Source organism: Chrysoperla carnea, chromosome 4, assembly GCF_905475395.1.
Source record: "Chrysoperla carnea chromosome 4, inChrCarn1.1, whole genome shotgun sequence".
NCBI classification, from domain to species: domain Eukaryota; kingdom Metazoa; phylum Arthropoda; class Insecta; order Neuroptera; family Chrysopidae; genus Chrysoperla; species Chrysoperla carnea.
Window position 1 is genome coordinate 54,194,396 of NC_058340.1, and position 17,746 is coordinate 54,212,141.

Here is a 17,746-nt window from a genome sequence, read left to right on the forward strand (position 1 = left end):
CATATTTTTCAATTATGGCTTTTAATAGTTCAAAACTTGGTCAGAATGTTTTAAATTACATTTAGAAATTTTCTTAGCCTTCGGAGGGTAGAAAGATGTAGCGAGAAAGTGGGAAGGAAATATCGAATATTTACAAATATACCTAAGTGGGGTATCAAATAAAAGAGCATGACGTGTACATTACAAAACTGTTATCCAACGCAAGGAAATGTGGAGGGAGGGGTGCAAGTGGGGATGTTGCCCAGCAGAGCGGGTAGTTCCCAGCTAGTATATTATAAATACGAAAGTAAGGATGTTTGTTTGTTTGTGTGTTTTTTTATTTGTTATGCGCTTTCACCCAAAAACTAACGAATGGATTTTAATGAAACTGTACAACAACATAGCTGATACATAAGACTAACAGACTAACACATGGGCTATAATTTATAACAATATATATTTTTTAAATTTAAGACATTTTACTGCTCCATCTATGATCAACATTTTGAATCATAAATGAATAGATCAAAATAATGCAAGGGTTAATAATGACGGATTGAAATTAAATTGCTCTCAGTGCTATTCTACGCAAAAAGGTGTTTTTTTTCTGATAGCATGATTTAGCTTACAATGTTGCTTATAATTGGTTCAATTTTATTTCATCCAATTGTACTTTTTAAAATTATTACCAAAGAATACAATACGCGCGCTATTATATTCTATATTAGTACGCTAGTAAAAATTAAAACTGTAATAAAAAGTTTTAAAAATAATCAATATAAAACTTTATTAAGTTTACGTTTGATGGGGTGCCCATTTAATGAATAATTCGGGAACATAATATATAAAAATAATTTAACGCCCAAATGTTCATAGATTCGAAAAAAGGATAGTTTAGCCCTCTATTAATGTAAATTATAACTAAGAGGCTATATACAAAATACAACTTTTTCTATTTAATTTGACGTTTAACGACGTTTCAGTTAAAATATGATACGTTTTAACCATTTTTCAGTAATTTAATGTACTTTAAAAGTTATACAGTTTATTTTCTCATTATTTTTTCTAAAATTATTTTATTAAATAAATTAAATATAGCTAGCAATCGTAAATAATATAAAATAAATTTGAACGAAAAATATGAATTCAGAAATCAGTTACTATGGAGTTTTTATACCTTCCGATTATAATAAGCAGATTGATAACGATAGCTGTAAGTACTTTTTAATTTCAAAAAGTAAATATAAAAGTTTATATTTTAATTTTTTAAAACCAAAATATCCCATATCCGAATCTACAAAATACAAAATATCCGAATCTACAAAATACAATTTTTTTTCAAATTTTGTCTTGCTTTTGGACGTAATTAATTCTGAAATTTCTAAAATACATAATATTTTAAATAAAAAAGGTTTCCACAAATTTCATGATTAGTCTGAATAATTAAAAATATGAAACTATCTACTTTTGTAACTGTTTTACTAAATTTATGAGACATTTCTTATTCAGGCAATTCTTTTACGATTTAGGTGATCCGGTTTTTTCAAGTATTCATGTATACACAGAAAAAGAAGATGCTTTAAAAATAGTCAAACAATCGAAGAAAGCACGTTTTAAAGTCTTTAAAACACGAGGTGAAGCAGAAAATTTTGCATTGAATGGTTCCGAACAAGTTCATAGTGAACTTGAAGTGAAAAATGTTATTGTCGGTGAAAAACCAATACAATTTCGTGGTCCAACATCACAAGATCTCGTAAAATTAAGGAAAATGATTGAAAATGGTGATATTGAATTGTTTAAAAAAACTATTTGGGATAATCCAAGATATTTAATTAGTAGTGGTGATACACCGTCAATTTTAAAAGTATGACCATTTTATATCGTCAATTTATAATAGAAATTAATATTTTCATTTCAATTTTTGTCCAACTACTGTGTTAAGTGAAGGCCGGATTAACCCTCAACGGGGCCCTAGGCAATATCAATTTGGGGGTCCTTTTTATCACGTCCGTTCCCTTCTTTTTTCGATTAAAAAATACAAACTTACATCTTTCATAAAAATTTTATTATCACAATGTAATAATATCAATAAAATTACTATCTACATTTTAAACATGTCGTTTTCTACATTTGTTTTCGGCAAATTCATCAATTATATCATCAATATCGATTTTGTTCAATAAATCTGGCTCAATGCAAAGTATACCTAACATCTCGAGTCACTCTTGTCGCGTTGTAGCTCTTTCAGCAGCTTTGATTCTTTATAATTGCGAGAAGGATCGTTCGGCAGAACAATTTGTGATCATTAATGTTAAAAAAATCCGAAGAGCTATTTCTGTGTTAGGAAATACATCGGCTAATTGATCTTCTATTAGAATCTTATACAAATGACTATAAGTTTTTTGTGCATCAGTGTATCTGGAGTTCACGTAACTTTGGAATTGTTTAATTTCAACGAAAAATTCATCATTCTAGTTGAAATTTCCGCTTGAAGGCTTCTACACCCTCTGTTCCAAAAATAACCGAAATTTTTCAAAATAAAAACAACCAGTGTACATTTTGAGATAATTCTTTTTTATTATTCAATATACTCTCCTTTCACTTCGATACACTTCTTTGCACGCTCATACAATTTGTCAAATGAGTCGGAAATGTCCTTTTTATGAACCTTGTCTAGTTCGTCGGTCCTCGCCTTATGAAAGCGGTCAATTGAGTTTTAATCATTTGAGTAAAATTTATTTTCAGTTCTGGTTATATTTTTCTTTCATTCTCTAGAATTTTATGTTTGTAAGAAAATTTTAGAAGTCTTTTTCATTTTTCGGGGGCCCCATGCAACTGCCTATTCTGCCTACTTGTTAATCCGGTCCTGAGTGTTAATGAGACTAACATATAAACTAAACTATAAGAAAATTGTTATTTTTAGGAAGGTTACCGCTATAATTCATTGCATGTAGCGGCAATTTCGTTAAATGCCTCTATATGTGATGTAATATTACAAACAGTATCGAGTCCAGAGTTTATTCAGTTATTATATGGAGAAGATAACTTAGAAATATGTCAAGAAAGAGCCAATATTTTACTAGATTTATATTTAAATACACCAGATAAAGGTTTAAATGAAACACCATTACATTTTGCTGTTAAATATGGTGGAGCTGATTGTGTGGAAGTTTTAACGTCTTATGTACAATGTGATAAAAATTTAAAAAATCAATATGGCCTATACCCAAAAGATGTAAGTATATCTTTTATTTACTAGCTTATAAACTATTCACAGGATGTTAGTCGATTGAGATCTTCTCAATATCTTATTTATTAATGTTATTTTAGCAATAACTTCAGGATATGTAGCCAAAATCATTCCAAATATTTTTAACCAATTCATTGTCGATACAACCCATCTTTTGTTTGTAGCAGGGGTAGGAATTGAATCTTCGAGTTAGTTTAATTCTTGGATTACTCGTGATCAAAATAGGTATTGACATCCGTAAGAACTTAAGATAGAAGATAAATAATCAGTAACTCGGTTCGGAAATATTACACCAGGTGTGTTACATAGCTTGATTTAGTCGCTGAGAAAATATATCATAAATTACTAGCCAAATTTGCGCGATAATGCATATTTTTCTCTCGCAAATTTTAAAATTCAATGTCATTTGACCATGTGAATATGTGAATACATTAAGGTAGTTGGTTCAAACAAACAAAAACTTAAAAAATCTTCAAAACTTTGAATATAAGTAATTAAAAGCCAAAGTGTACACTCTGTTAAAATTTGAAGGCAATAGGGTATTATCGTTAGTCAAAAATAAATCATGAAATTTGAAAAAAATTAAAATTAATGTAAAAATATACTTAAATATTCTGATTTCGAGTCATAAAAGCACTTTTTTCTTTTATAATAGTAAAATTAAAAATAGCAATTTTTAAACTGTATATCACTTGACCTAAAACGCGGGTAAGCCCTGTTGTGATGTCATAGCGGTATGAGTCATAGACCATCAGTTAGTTCAGTGTAGACAGCTGGGTATAATATATACATAGATAAGTATTTATATTTATTATAATCAGATGTCTATGAATATATCTTTCAAACTTATTCGTCTTATTTCGTATAGTGATACCCATATTACGTCATCAAATTGGATGCCCGCGTTTTTTACAGTTTAAAAAAGGTTTAAAATTTAATAAGTTTTTGGCAAGAAAATGTGTGCATTTTTCCGAAATAAATTTTTGGTAGCTTTTTATTAGCAAAATCAATTCACCATTGAGTTTCCATTAATTATTACATTTAGAGGATTATTTTTAATGGAGAGGCAGTATGTGCGTATTAATTCTAGTTTATATGTGTGATACAGTATATGTAGAGGTACAGTAACAATAAAAAAATCTTGGTTTATAACCTTAGTTATATACACACGTATAGCATGGGTAGAACTACCTTAATATATTTCTTCTATTCCTTTTCAATAAAACATCTATTAGAGTTTGATGTATTATCTTATTATAGATAATTTGCCAAAGATGCACGAAAGATGATCCAGTATTACGTAAAAGAATTGCAACTTTATTAGAAGAACGATATTATGTTCCTGTTTACCGATCTGAAGATGGTGTTACTGTTCCACAAATAGGTGCTCCATTTTCACCAGCAAGCCCACCGGTAAATTACTTAACGTTTACAAAAAAAAATTTTACAAATGAAAATTAATTAATATGCTCCTTATTTCAGCAATTAAACCATGATCCAATAAGTCCACGAGTCGAAATTCACGCTTATGCTGGTCCAATGAAATTAGACGAAGCAATCGAATTTCGTAAAAAATGGAAAACCCCACCAAGATTAATGCAATCATCATTACAACGTAGAACACAGCATGGAATAACTCCACGTAATCCATTTCGACAAATTCACGATCCAGAAAAAGGTTTAGAGCATATTGGTCGTGAATTAGCACGCGAACAAAAAATCGAATGGAAAGAATATTGGCCATTTTTAGAAACATTCATTGATCTAACAACACCTGAAGGTTTAAATATTCTAGAAGAACATATTGGTCGTAAATATAAAAATGTTGTCACTCAAATTTATACACCACCAGAAAAATTCGAAAAAATTATACCCAAATTTGAATATGAAAGTGATACTGAGAATGATGTTAAGGAGATTGTTAGTCCAATGACAGATTTATGTCGTGCATTTAAAAATTGTACAATCACTGATAATTCAACAAATTGTATTGACCGTCAGAAAATATTTCGTATTTCAAATAATAATCATGACGATGAAAATTTATTTACAAATAATCCAAATATCAGTCCATATTTATGTGTGGAAAAATCCTTACAAGTATTTGCTACACGAATTTATAATATTTTAATAAATACATCGTTGGATAATTTAAGTGGATTAAAAATTGAAATACGCCATTTAAATTCATTAATCTGTAGCTATTTACTAGATGATCGATTTACTCCAGTCGATTTTCAATTTGTTCATTTTAAAATTGCATCCATCGTTTGTGATAAAATTCAAGATGAATACCTACAATCTGAGTTTGATAGTGTTATACAATTTTTATTTTCAATTATTGAAAACAAAAATGGTTACGATAGTACGGCAATGTCACCGATTGAATTTGTCAAAAATCAAACACCATTACTCAATCAACATATTACTTGTATCATTCAAAATATAATCAATACGTTACAAAAACGTGGTGAAAATTCACGCGGTGAAAATAATAATACAGAAGATGAGTGTAAATCATCTTGGAATCAAGGTGATAAATGTAAATGTACGTGGGAGCGGAATATGTTTAAACAACGTAATAATACTAGAAAATCATTGAAACGTGGTGGATTTCAACGATATCAACGTTCAACATCTGAGTCATCGGATTTATCACCAGACGTATCAAGACGTTTAATTTTTAATGAAAATAAAAAAGGAGAGACTGAAGATTTATTAACTGATGATTCGAATTTATCATCGGATGATGAAGATGTTTTTTATACACCTCCATCAAGCCCTACAGGTAGTGTTAAGGCCGATTCGGATGATGAGATGTTGGATGTTACCGATGAAGGAGCTGTGGATGTTTTCTTAGATGGGTAAGTTTAATTCTAGTTAATGTTGGTTCACGCACACTGTCATCATTTCTCGATTCTGTCTGAGAGCTAGGCGGCTCGAAATAATATTAATCATTTTTACTGTCTTTTTGTTCCTATTTTCTATTATCAGTTCTTAAAAGAACTATAAACAGATCTAGTGACTAAAAAGTTGACTTGAACGGTAATCTACTCACTGGTAGTCAACTAAAAGAAATTAAACTAAGTGTATAAAGTCACTTAATTTAATGATTATGTTAAATAAATCTAAATTTTTAATCTAGCACGTTTTGCGTGTTAAGTCTGTTCACTCTGTCACAATAGGGAATATTCATTAAATTTAAATTTGGTTCAAATATTTTTCTTCCGTAACTTTAATGACTGGACATTTTAACTAAACCATTATTTTAGTAATTAATATCTTTTTAATTACTTAAAATTAATTAATAAAAGTACAAATTCAATGAGGGCATTTAAAAATTTCTAAAACGGAAATTCAAATTTTTATACGGACGTGACATCATAGTACGGGCTTGTCAAATTTGTTGACATACTGTATGATATTAATTTCTTACATTTTATATGGTATTTCATTAAATTATACTATTCTACGGCTTTTTATTAGAAAACTTAATAATAACGAGTGTAAATTCTGTGTTGTAAATGCATTTTTTTAAAGTGTAAATTATACATTGAACTGTCACCAATTGACAGATCACGTACTTATACGTTATCAACAGAGAGCGCCAAAAAAATGCGTTTAAATATCTCAAAATTATAATGTATTTTAAATATTTTTTTACACTTAAATACAGCATTTTTAAACAGTATTTATATTTTGTACTTTGTTATAACGGTGTAAAAAATGAATTAATTATATAAAAAAAAAATACATTAATATTCCCTATTGTCTAAGAGCAAAATTTCGATATTACTATTGCTAGCAGTTCCCCGTAGTTGAATGTCATAGATCCACACAGGCTATTAAAAAACACTCGATATAATATCCCTGTTAGGTTTTGTAATATTACATTGATTACGTTGAGAAAATATTAATATTTTGAGAAATAGAACAAAAATTTAAATTAATTTTGTTTTGTTTTCAGTAATCATCCAACAAAAACAGATGCACATGTATATTACGCTATTAGAGATATTCCAATTCAACCAACAGAGTATCCTAATATCTACAGATGGAAACATTCGATACAATTATATACCGACGATGAAAGATCAAAGTGAGTATATTTTTTATAGACGTATTAACACAACACAATTAAATAGAAATTTCTTGCTAAATTTATACTGTACACCTACCAAACATAAATTGTATAAATAATTCTCTAGGAATTAGATTATATCCAAAAATTTATCAAGACGAGGAGTCTTCCGGTAGGAGGTGCTATTAAAATCAGATGAAGCTAAAAGATTCTGTCGAGGCCTGACGCCACTCAGAAAGCCCACAGCTTCTCCGTCGGAAGCTGTCCCAAGATAGATGGATCGGATCCAAGGTTTCGGACCCGAACATACAGGCGCTTCAAGTGGGATCATTATAGATTCAAGTGGGACCATATTGTGAAGGTGATAGTTCAATCGACAGTGTCCTGCCAAGAGTCCCACTACCCTTCTCTGGGTTTGATTTACTTTTGCGATTCATTTTTACCATGTAATCGAATATTTCTATATTTTTCACTTAATTATGATAATAAAAAACTCTTAGGGAACAGGCTTCCAAATCAATGCAATATATTATTCAACAAAAATTTTGTTTGTTTCAAGATGGTCAAATTCTTCACGATATTTTCAACATAATACACCAACAACACCACCAAGATATACTAATTTAAATAATTCTTGTTCATCTGTATCACCAATGTCACAATCGTGGGCAAGAATTACGGGCATTCATAACTCACCAATAACATCAAAATTATGTCATACACCATCGTCTACAAGTTCAACAGCATCAAGACGTTTATGGAAAAAAGAGAATTGAAGAAATGAAAACTAATAACTATAAAAGATAAGAATAATTATTATAAAAGCACACTTATTTTTTATATTTTTTTATTATTAAAAGCTATTATTATTATTATTATTAAATATAATTTATATACAGAATGTTTTTCTAATAAATATGCTAACAAATAATTCAGCATTTTGATATAAAATTGAATAGCACAGAATTTGGGACCAAGGGTAATATTTTGCGCGTAATATTACCCGTTGTTTTAAGTAAAAGAAATTCTGAGAGATCTCTATAGCTGTACAGAAGAATTGAAGACTTATCTAGTTGTCGATGAGTTACAAATAAAGTAACAGCTGTTACATTTTCACTGAACTTGAGATGGCTTTCTGTGTTGACCAGAACGTCCCAAGTGTAAGCTTAAATACGGGCTACAATATCAGTGTGTTCATTGATACGTCAAAATCTTGGAATATAGAAGAAATGAGATAAATTACTGGTAAATATCTTCTACTGTTGGAATTCACACCTCATAATGAGATGTAAATTTGTTTTTGCATGAAAAATAATATGCTTATCTCTGAAGGCGTTTGTCTTTCTACAAAATTGTAAAAATGTTTTGGATTATATGCACAATAAGAGTATATATATGCTTGTAATGCAATAATGGTCTAATTAGGTGATTTTATGAACACCTATACTAAAATTTCGTTTTTCGTATCATCAATATTTCAAAGCGTTACAAACTTGGGACTAAAATTAGTATACCTTGATATATGTTTCATATATATAAGATAATATAAAAACTAATGAATAACATATCTTCTATTATTAAAATATTATTTGAAAAGAAATATCTTGTATCTTTGTCCAACTTATTACTGACTGTGATTGTCATGAAATGTCAAGGCATCTCATTTAAAATTAATTATTTTACCCCAATTTCTGTGCCTATCAGTATATTTCAATAGATTTCATTGCCAGTTAATGATTTGATGAAGATAAAACAAAAATATTGGTAGTTTCATACTATATTTTTTTACAGCAAAAAATTCAATTTTTTTTTCATAGAATTCTTAAAATTTAGTGATTATTTAAAAGAAAGCAAATTAATGAACTTCTGAATTTTATATATTAAAAATAAAAGATAACACGCTTTTAAATTACGATTCGCTTTTCTCATTCGGATGTCTCAAAAAAATACTATATTAACAAAATACCAAATATCTTTTATCTTTATGAAACTTTAGCGCTGATTGAAAGAGATAAAAAATAATTAGTGGAATATTTTTATTAGTATAGTTTCTTGATAAATTATCCAAACACAAATCGTAATTTAAAATAAAGAGATCTATTATGAAAAGTTCTACTTTTACAAGTAGCTTTTATATTTTGAGAATGTATTTCTATTTCGCAATAGAAAATAATTTAAAATAAAAAAAAGTCTATTAAAGTAGTCCGGCTGTTTGAACAAGTACGGTGAATCACAGATTCTGTTTATGTTTATTTAATAAAACATTATTTTACGGCGCTTTCCAAAAAGAAAACATGAAAAAACTTTGGTTTTTGACGCTTTTGCGATATTGTTAGAGCATTTTACTACACAACAGCCGGACTACTTTAAAAAGGATCTTTTTCCACTCAATCCCTACTTTGAATGGAGTTATACTTAAGCTAATCTGCAACAATTTTAACGGTATTAATTGGGAATGGAAAATAAACTGTTCTCGATCTGTATTTTAGTTTTATCAAAGTTTGTAGTAAAACAACGATTGCTTTTTTGGGTATCATATTTGTTCTATTGATCAACATCGTTACAAATTAGCTTAAGGATGACGGTGTTTTGATAAGAATCTTTGAGCATAAACAGAAATTTTAAAAAGAACCATTATATAAGAATAAAAATTAAGTAATTATTTTTTTAATAGTTCTTTACAAAAAAAAAGTAATGTTTAATTCATGACTGATGAGCTGATGACTCATGTTGCCACTAGCTCCCTAATTATCAGTGATCAGTAAGAAATCTAAATAAAGACTGTCTTCGAAAAAAAATAATAAAGTATTTTATCTCAAGTAAAATAAAATAACATTTTCCTAATAACAGATGCACATTTTTTTTTAGTAAATTTCGCAATTTTAAAATCAATCTGTTGAAAAAGACAAAAAATAATATAATTATTGTAATGTAAGGAAGTCGAAACATTTTGATACCTTCCTTAAATATTTAACTAATAACAACAAAAGTACAGAATGGTCCACTAAAAATGATACATATAAAAAAACAGCATTTGTTGTTTGCAGAACAAAACTGTCACCATTGATTGCAATTTTAGTAACTTAATATAATATTATTTTTTTAAATAGATATTCAAAAGTTATTGTGTAACGAACATTGTGCAGTAATAAGTATGGTAAGCTGTACATTTGCATTTGATACGCAGTTATCTTCCTAATGGATTAAAGAAAAAGCAGGTATCTGTCAAATTGAAGCCTGCGGACGCGATCAAAACATTTCCAAGTCGCTTCAAAGAATAACAATTATATAGTACAAGAGAGACGGTACGGTATAAGGTCGATCTTCACCCATCTGATAATCAGATAAGACATAGTTTTTATGAAATTGTATTAACTTAAACACTCCTATCATAGTTTTTCTATCGAAAAGTGTTCATGGCTATTTTTATTTAATTTATTTTAATCAATTTTTACCATGAACGGTTTTTTTTTTCAGGTATCAGGAGAAAGATAATTTAATTACGAAAATAATGGTATAGTTCATGAAAAAATTGATTAAAATTAATTTAATTAAAAATAGCCATGAACACTTTTCGGTCTAGAAAAATAAAAATCAATTTCATTATTTTGGAAAAATTTTTGAATTTTTATTCTATGCATATCATATAGTTGGCCAGTCTGTATGTAAAAAAAATAAAGGCTGTGTAAGGCTTTTTTAATAAGAACGATTTATTAAAAAAAATTTTTTTTGTAAAATAACACTTTTTAATAAAGAAATTTTATACTTGTTTATAACATTTTTTGAATAATCACAAATACGTCGGCTTATAAGTGACACAAACTAAGTCAGTGTTATTTTCATTTTTGAATTATTTGGTTTTTCTGTAACTAAAAAAAAATCGTCTAAATTCAGTAATCATTGGGCACAAATTAGTAAATTTTATAAACGTGTTGTTGAGTTAGTACAGATAGCTTTTTTATAACTTGCGAACCAACTTTATTGCCATTGAAATTTAAAAAAAATTTACTTAGTTTTGTTTCACGTGTAAACCGACAGTATGCTACAAAATTTTAATACACAAAAAATCACTACCACAAGTTAGAAGAACACGTACCTGAAAATTAAATGTTATTTTTAAATACAAGTCATATTACTTGAAAATTTAAGGACAAATGTATATAAATTCTAAGGTGGAAAGTTATTTGGGTTTTTCCAATCTGCACTCTTAACGAGGTAGGACATTGATAATTTTTAATAAATTTGAAATTTGACACTTTGACATGGTTAGTCAGGAAGTAATGATCGAAATGTTATTAAATTTAGAAAAGTATCATATCGTTTGAATGTTGGTACTTACCTCACATCCAAAAATCATCGTTCTTATTGTCAAATCCAGTAGAAATTGGAGAATTTAAAGAATTCGTATTTGAATTGGAAGACTTATTATTCGGGATATCTTCAATACTAATCTGCTCCAAAATATGCACTAATTGTTCTTTTTCTTGCTGTTTTTTATCTTTATCATCAATAATTGCTACAATATCTTCCGTCGAACTATATACTTTATTTACTAAACTTTCAATAATATTTTGTAACGAATGTGAAGCGGTATTGTTTGTTTCTTCTTGGTCTTTAACTTGTGAAATTATCGAATCGGAGTCATGTTTAGAATTCGTTGGTTCGTTCATACGACTATACTCGCTATTATTATAGTTTTTCGAACTAGTTGCTTGATCAATATCTGAATGACGTGAACAAATTGGTTTTGTACTATGATTAGATGGTGAATAGTTTTTGGTTTGATCTTCAATACTACCAGCATCGCATTGTAATGGAAGCGAAAATGCTTTAAATGGTTCAATAACGTATTCAGATCCAACTTCTTTTACTTCACTAATATTTTCAGTTTCTATAGTTTTTGTATTATTATTTTCCATGTTTACTATTTCTTGGATAATTTCTAATTGGGATTGAATTCCATTACCGGACTGATAAACAAAATAGAAAAAAACGTCAAAGGCTAAAAGTTTTTAATTTAAAAAAAAATATCGCATCTAACGATATAGAGATCATCAAAAAACTTGCCAATCTGACCAAGTTAACCGGACCAATTCGGATTTAAACTTTGAATGTGAATGTTGAATAATCTTTTTTGTTATATTTATGTAAAGTTGAGATTCCTTTATGTAAGGAATCTAAAATAATAATTTCCAAATTTACTTATCGCATGCATTGGGTAGAATTAGTTATTTATCATTGCAAGGAAAATCGTACAAAAAGAGAGAACTAAAAACCTGCATTCGGAAAAAGCAACTCGTGCCGATTGTCTATTACACACTCGCTAAGTATTAAAAATGGTGCATCATTGTTCGAATTTCTAACTTCACTCTCGTGTGTAATTTACCGCATAAGTTGAGTAATATACTATTTTAAAACAAATTAACATATAAGGGGGGCTTTGAATAAAGCACAACTTTCTAATTTACAGTATTCTGCATTTTTTTTTTGTTCAAAAAAATATTTTTGTGTTTCAAGTATATGTCAAGTTAAAAAAACACTCCGTATAGTTCGAAAATTAAAACTTTAAGACTATATGTAACTTTTCTGCTTCTTTTGATGCAAGGATCCTATGCCCCAAATTTGTAACTGAATTTTTTAATTACAGAATTAAAAAACGACCTAGAATGCTAGAATGTGCTACTTACATAATGGCCGGATTGATTATCTTCCATATTTTGTTCATAAATAAATTCCATCGAATTTGTCTCATAAATATCCAATTTAAATTCCTCTTCATTTTGATATGGTTTATTTTGTAACTGATCATCAGATTTTACAAAATCTACATTATCAAGTGTTTGTATACTTTTCGAAACATTTATACTATCAAAAGTTTGAACACTAGACGATACGTGTGAAGTTTTCTCATTCTCCAACCGGAAAAACCAATCATTATTAATCAATGGTGCATCAATTTTCGAATTGGCAGTTTTAAAAGTTGGAACACTTGCAGTTTTCTCATTCTCTAATCGATACCATCCTCGATCAGTTAATGGATCAATTTTTGATATAAAATCATCCATGATATCATTTTCTATATCATTCAACGGCAGAAAACTCGATTCTAATTCTTTTGCTTTTAAATTTATTTTATGCTCCTGTTGGAGAGTATCGCTTTTCGGTTTAATTAAATTATCGGATAACTTTGATGTACTTTGAACAAACGTATTCAAATCCCTAGATACCTCTAAAACCGTTGATTGAAAATTCTGAAATGAAGATAGGATATTTGTGTGTAATTCCTCAAACAATGGTGGTAATTTTGATGCACCAAATTGAGGTGGTTCAGGAATTTGTTGTAATTCATCTTCTGTACCAACTTTCACATCATGTGTAGAATCGTTTTTTACTCTTTCATAATCTGTTAAAGCATGTTCATTAAGTGTCTCAACTTTATCTGTAGTGTGCGTAGAAGTAGAAACGTTTTGATTAGCAACTATTTGTGTTGTACGCCATAAATCCGCGTATCGTACAGATGTTTGAATACAATGCTTATCATAATTCTCCTCAACTAATTGAGTTTCAACTTGTAAATTATCAAGTCGCTGTTTTGTTTCATTCAAAATGTCAATAATTGAGGCTGCTGGACTTGCCGATTCAGAATCACTTAAAAAAGTTTTTTCATTTAATTTAATATTCGATTTTTTACTATGTAAAATTTCATTTTCAAACCTTTTATGTTTATCAATTGTTTGTATCGATTTCATTGTATTCTGAAATTGACGATTTAATTCATCGGAACGTTTATTTAATTCATTTAAATAATTCTCTAATGTTTGATTCTTTGTTTTTAATTCAGTAATTTCAGCTAATAATGAATTATTTCTCGAAATTTCTTCTTGATGTTTTACTTGCGTTAAAATTGCGCCCGTTTTTTCTTGATCCAATTCATTTTTCAATTTAATATTTGTTAATTTTAAATCACTGATTTCTATGTCATATATTTTCAATTTATTGTCGAAATCTTCTTGCATTTTACGAATAGTCTCTTTTAAACTCAATATTTCTGAATCTGTTTTGCTAGTTTGTTCTTTACTGGCCATTAATTGTTCTTGCAATTTTAAACACTCATGTTTTAAAAGTTGGGCAGTTTCTTTATATCGTTTTTTGTTTTCTTCCTCTTTTGAATATTTCTGAAACATATAAAACTGCATAAAAAAAAAGAAAACCATACAACTAGCCTGACAAATGTTATTGCAACCGCTGGTAATTGCAACCCCGCCAAATGGCGATAATAATTCGTACTAATTAAAACAGGAAGTGGACTGTTCTCAGTAGTTCCAATTTAGACTACCTTGTACTTACCATTTTGAAAAGCCAATAAAAATATTCAAATCAGATAAACCCCGCCTAACTTTCGTAATAATAATTCGTACTAATTAATACGAGAAGGGTAGCCTTTTTCAGTAGTCCTAATTTAGACTACCATGTTACTTACCATTTATTAATAGGTATATAAAATATAATCAGAAGATAAATTGTCAAAAAATTTATATTCTAACATTTTGATTATGATACTATTATGATACTATTAGCAAAACATTAAAATTTTCATTTTACTAATACCGAGAAATTTCAAATGTTGTGATGTACCCTTTCCTCTTTTTCTGCATACAAATTTTGTTCATTAATGAATTTGACTTTTCTAATATCACAGATATACCAAATTTCATCTGATCGGGTGCTAAAGGGTCAACAACGAAAATAATTTTTAACATCTATGAGGATTTTAGAGATATTGCCGTTATTTGAAACCAATCCCTAAAATAACCCAATTTAGGTTCGTTTTGGATTTAATTCCCAAATAATACGGATTTATTAAAAAAATTTCAAGAAGAGTAGGTTTTAGCGGGTTTTAGAAGGGTATCTCACTTTGTTTAGCGATATATCTAATCCTGTGGATAACAGTTAACTTCATCCTGTTATGTTCGCACTTTATAAGAAAAATAAAATCATTTTTCCAAAGAAGTATATCTTACAAAATGTTCGTTCAGTACTTACTTGTTTCAATTTTTGAATATTATCGTTAAAATTTTCAAATTTTTTAAGTTCACAACGTAATTTTTCAATAACTTCATCTTTACTGGTAAGTGTATTTATATAAAAACTCATTTCCTTATTAAATTGTTGTTCCATTTCTAATAAATTCTCTTTTAAATGCATTTCCTTGCATTCAAATTCATTTTCAATAGCATCTTTCATTTTATCAAATTCAATTTTCTGTTTTGTTTCCGTATCATTTTGAAACTTATCAAATTCATTCATAAAAAATTTTACAATATTATCACGTATGAAATAAATGTTTGAATTCTTTAAGAGTGCCTTTTTGAGTAACGCAAAAACCGCATTGTTCCATTTACTATATATAGTTTCATTTTTATCAGTCGTTTCTAAATCCAAGCTTTTACTCGACGAGTCAGATGTTATAACCGTACGTTCGATTAACACTCGTAAAATTATCGTTAACAGTGAATAATTCGAATTTTTTAAATAAAATTTACAAATTTGTTCAGCTTCTAAACTATTTTTAAATATGCCTAAAGATTGTATAAATTCCATTATATCATTCTTATCAAATCGAAATAGTTCTTGTGATTTTGTTAGAGATGTATTTGACTTTTTAATTGCAGACATATCAGGAAATACATTTAAAAATGTTACTTCCGAAACTAATATCGATAAACTATAATAATATTGATTATGTAATAAATATTCAGCAACTAAAAAATGTATTGTCCGTTCCTTCGGTAATATTGGTTGTTGTGTGGTTTTCTCTGCTAATGCATTACCAATTTGGGTGTCTTTCAGATATGTAATCATTTGACATCTCATGTATGTTCTCATTTCCGATAAAAGACCACGATCTTTAAACCATTTTATAATTTTTGTTTTAAATTCATCTTCACTTAATTCATCCACTTTTAGTATATTTTCTATACTCGGTATCGAATCTATTGTTGCAGTATTTAGCTCCATGATTTTAATAGAGTACGTGTTTTATTTAAGACTATTTTTTACATTAATTTTTATAGTTATTTTTGTGTAACATTTTACCTAAAGTATTTTCGATAAGTATCTGCATGAAATTTTGTAGTCAACATCATCCGATGATATTTTTAAACATAGGGGAACAGCTTTTGTTTTGAATTTAACAGACGGTATCCATGGATACCGTTATACATCGTTTAAATATGCATAATGTATACAGGGTGCAAAACTATTTTATTAAGAGTGAAATGATGCAGAATAAAATTCTAAGCAAAATTTTCATAAAATTCCCGTGCAGTTTATGAGGCCGATATAAAAAAAAGAAAACGAAGTAAATCTATAGACGAGTGATATAATAGACTGTCCCAAAAGTATTCAGGATATAAAAGTATTCATCTCGTGGTCGAGGCGAAAAAGCAAAAATTAACATAATGATTGTTGATTCGCCACCGCGATGGACTTGACCTCAGCAACTATAGTAGTGAGAATTGATTTTGTTCATGGTTTTATATGTATCACGATAAGAAGGCGGCTGTAAAACTTTTATATTCGTTAAGTTACGTTCGTGCAGAATTTTCATGTTTGTTCGTTTTGTCCGAGCCATGCTTGTGTAAAATTTTTATGTCTGTACCTTGTGATTATAAGTGTTGATAGATACTTAAGGATTAATGCCAAAACAAACTGACTGGTAGTTTTCGTGCAAAATGATGGACAAAATGTTCAACTTCCTAATATATTTATATTACTTCATACTTAAATATGACGAAATTGGACTTTTTAGAGTTTTCCACTTCTCCTGACCTGACTGAGGTGGCAGCCCTAGTATTAATAAAAATCATCGAAAAATTACTAAAATCGTTATCAGAAACAGTATTTAAATAAATACTGACTATGAAACATAATCGGTTACGGTCCTTGTGGCGCAGAGGATAGCGCGTTGGACTTCTAATCCAAAGGTCGTGGGTTCGATCCCCACCAAGGATGCATGAAATTTTAATCGAAAAATATAATAGAATGACCTTTATATTTTTGTAACTGTACATGTTTTCATTTTACTGATAAAAATTACCTTATCTAATACGGAAATAACACCCTAAAATAATTTCAACATTTTCATATTAAAATACATAATTATTACAAATTTATTAATAAGTCAGCCTGACAAGTAATTTTTAATTTAATTTTTTTTTTTTTTATATAATTTTAAGTACTAAACTTTTTTAATTAAGGTAATGTTAATAATTTCCATATGTAATTCATTTAATTGTAAAAAATTTTCCATTTTCAGACCATACATATTATCAAGTTTCTGACATGATTTTAGTTTGATAATGAATAAATATTTTAAACACGAAGATACATTTTGAAAATATGAGCACGAACTTTTCATGTCCCAAGGTAATTAG

The 17,746-nt window shown here is 28.5% G+C and overlaps 3 protein-coding genes and 1 non-coding gene across 4 annotated transcripts; 3 read left to right on the forward strand and 1 right to left on the reverse strand.

Annotated features, from left to right (window-relative positions):
- The first annotated feature begins 1,113 nt into the window (after positions 1-1,113).
- LOC123298794 (ankyrin repeat and LEM domain-containing protein 2 homolog) lies at positions 1,114-5,441 on the forward strand. Its single transcript, XM_044880890.1, has 6 exons — positions 1,114-1,192; positions 1,509-1,843; positions 2,903-3,214; positions 4,490-4,642; positions 4,712-5,384; positions 5,431-5,441. The coding sequence occupies exons 1-6, from the start codon at positions 1,120-1,122 to the stop codon at positions 5,439-5,441; spliced, it is 1,557 nt and encodes a 518-aa protein (XP_044736825.1). The 5' UTR covers positions 1,114-1,119.
- Positions 5,442-5,487: 46 nt separating this feature from the next.
- Positions 5,488-8,134, forward strand: LOC123298364 (ankyrin repeat and LEM domain-containing protein 2 homolog). The gene is made up of 3 exons (XM_044880347.1): positions 5,488-6,093; positions 7,197-7,328; positions 7,870-8,134. Exons 1-3 carry the CDS (start codon positions 5,603-5,605, stop codon positions 8,084-8,086), a joined length of 840 nt encoding a protein of 279 aa, XP_044736282.1. The 5' UTR covers positions 5,488-5,602; the 3' UTR covers positions 8,087-8,134.
- Positions 8,135-11,246: 3,112 nt separating this feature from the next.
- LOC123298370 (MATH and LRR domain-containing protein PFE0570w-like) lies at positions 11,247-14,070 on the reverse strand. Its single transcript, XM_044880356.1, has 3 exons — positions 12,998-14,070; positions 11,650-12,280; positions 11,247-11,406 (listed from the first exon to the last, which is right to left on the reverse strand). The coding sequence occupies exons 1-2, from the start codon at positions 14,057-14,059 to the stop codon at positions 11,651-11,653; spliced, it is 1,692 nt and encodes a 563-aa protein (XP_044736291.1). The 5' UTR covers positions 14,060-14,070; the 3' UTR covers positions 11,247-11,406; position 11,650.
- A 3,181-nt stretch (positions 14,071-17,251) lies between these two features.
- On the forward strand, positions 17,252-17,324 carry Trnar-ucu. The gene has a single exon. It is a non-coding gene; the product is annotated as a tRNA-Arg (tRNA).
- The last annotated feature ends 422 nt before the right edge of the window (positions 17,325-17,746 follow it).

Coding starts and splice junctions, on each gene's coding strand:
- LOC123298794 (XM_044880890.1), top strand. CDS start 1,120: ATGAATTCAGAAATCAGTTACTATGGAGTTTTTATACCTTCCGATTAT. Junction 1,844..2,902: donor ATACACCGTCAATTTTAAAA/GTATGACCATTT, acceptor TGTTATTTTTAG/GAAGGTTACCGCTATAATTC. Junction 3,215..4,489: donor ATGGCCTATACCCAAAAGAT/GTAAGTATATCT, acceptor ATCTTATTATAG/ATAATTTGCCAAAGATGCAC.
- LOC123298364 (XM_044880347.1), top strand. CDS start 5,603: ATGTCACCGATTGAATTTGTCAAAAATCAAACACCATTACTCAATCAA. Junction 6,094..7,196: donor GTGGATGTTTTCTTAGATGG/GTAAGTTTAATT, acceptor TTTTGTTTTCAG/TAATCATCCAACAAAAACAG. Junction 7,329..7,869: donor ACCGACGATGAAAGATCAAA/GTGAGTATATTT, acceptor GTTTGTTTCAAG/ATGGTCAAATTCTTCACGAT.
- LOC123298370 (XM_044880356.1), bottom strand. CDS start 14,059: ATGAAATCGATACAAACAATTGATAAACATAAAAGGTTTGAAAATGAA. Junction 12,281..12,997: donor ATAATCAATCCGGCCATTAT/GTAAGTAGCACA, acceptor TTTGTTTATCAG/TCCGGTAATGGAATTCAATC.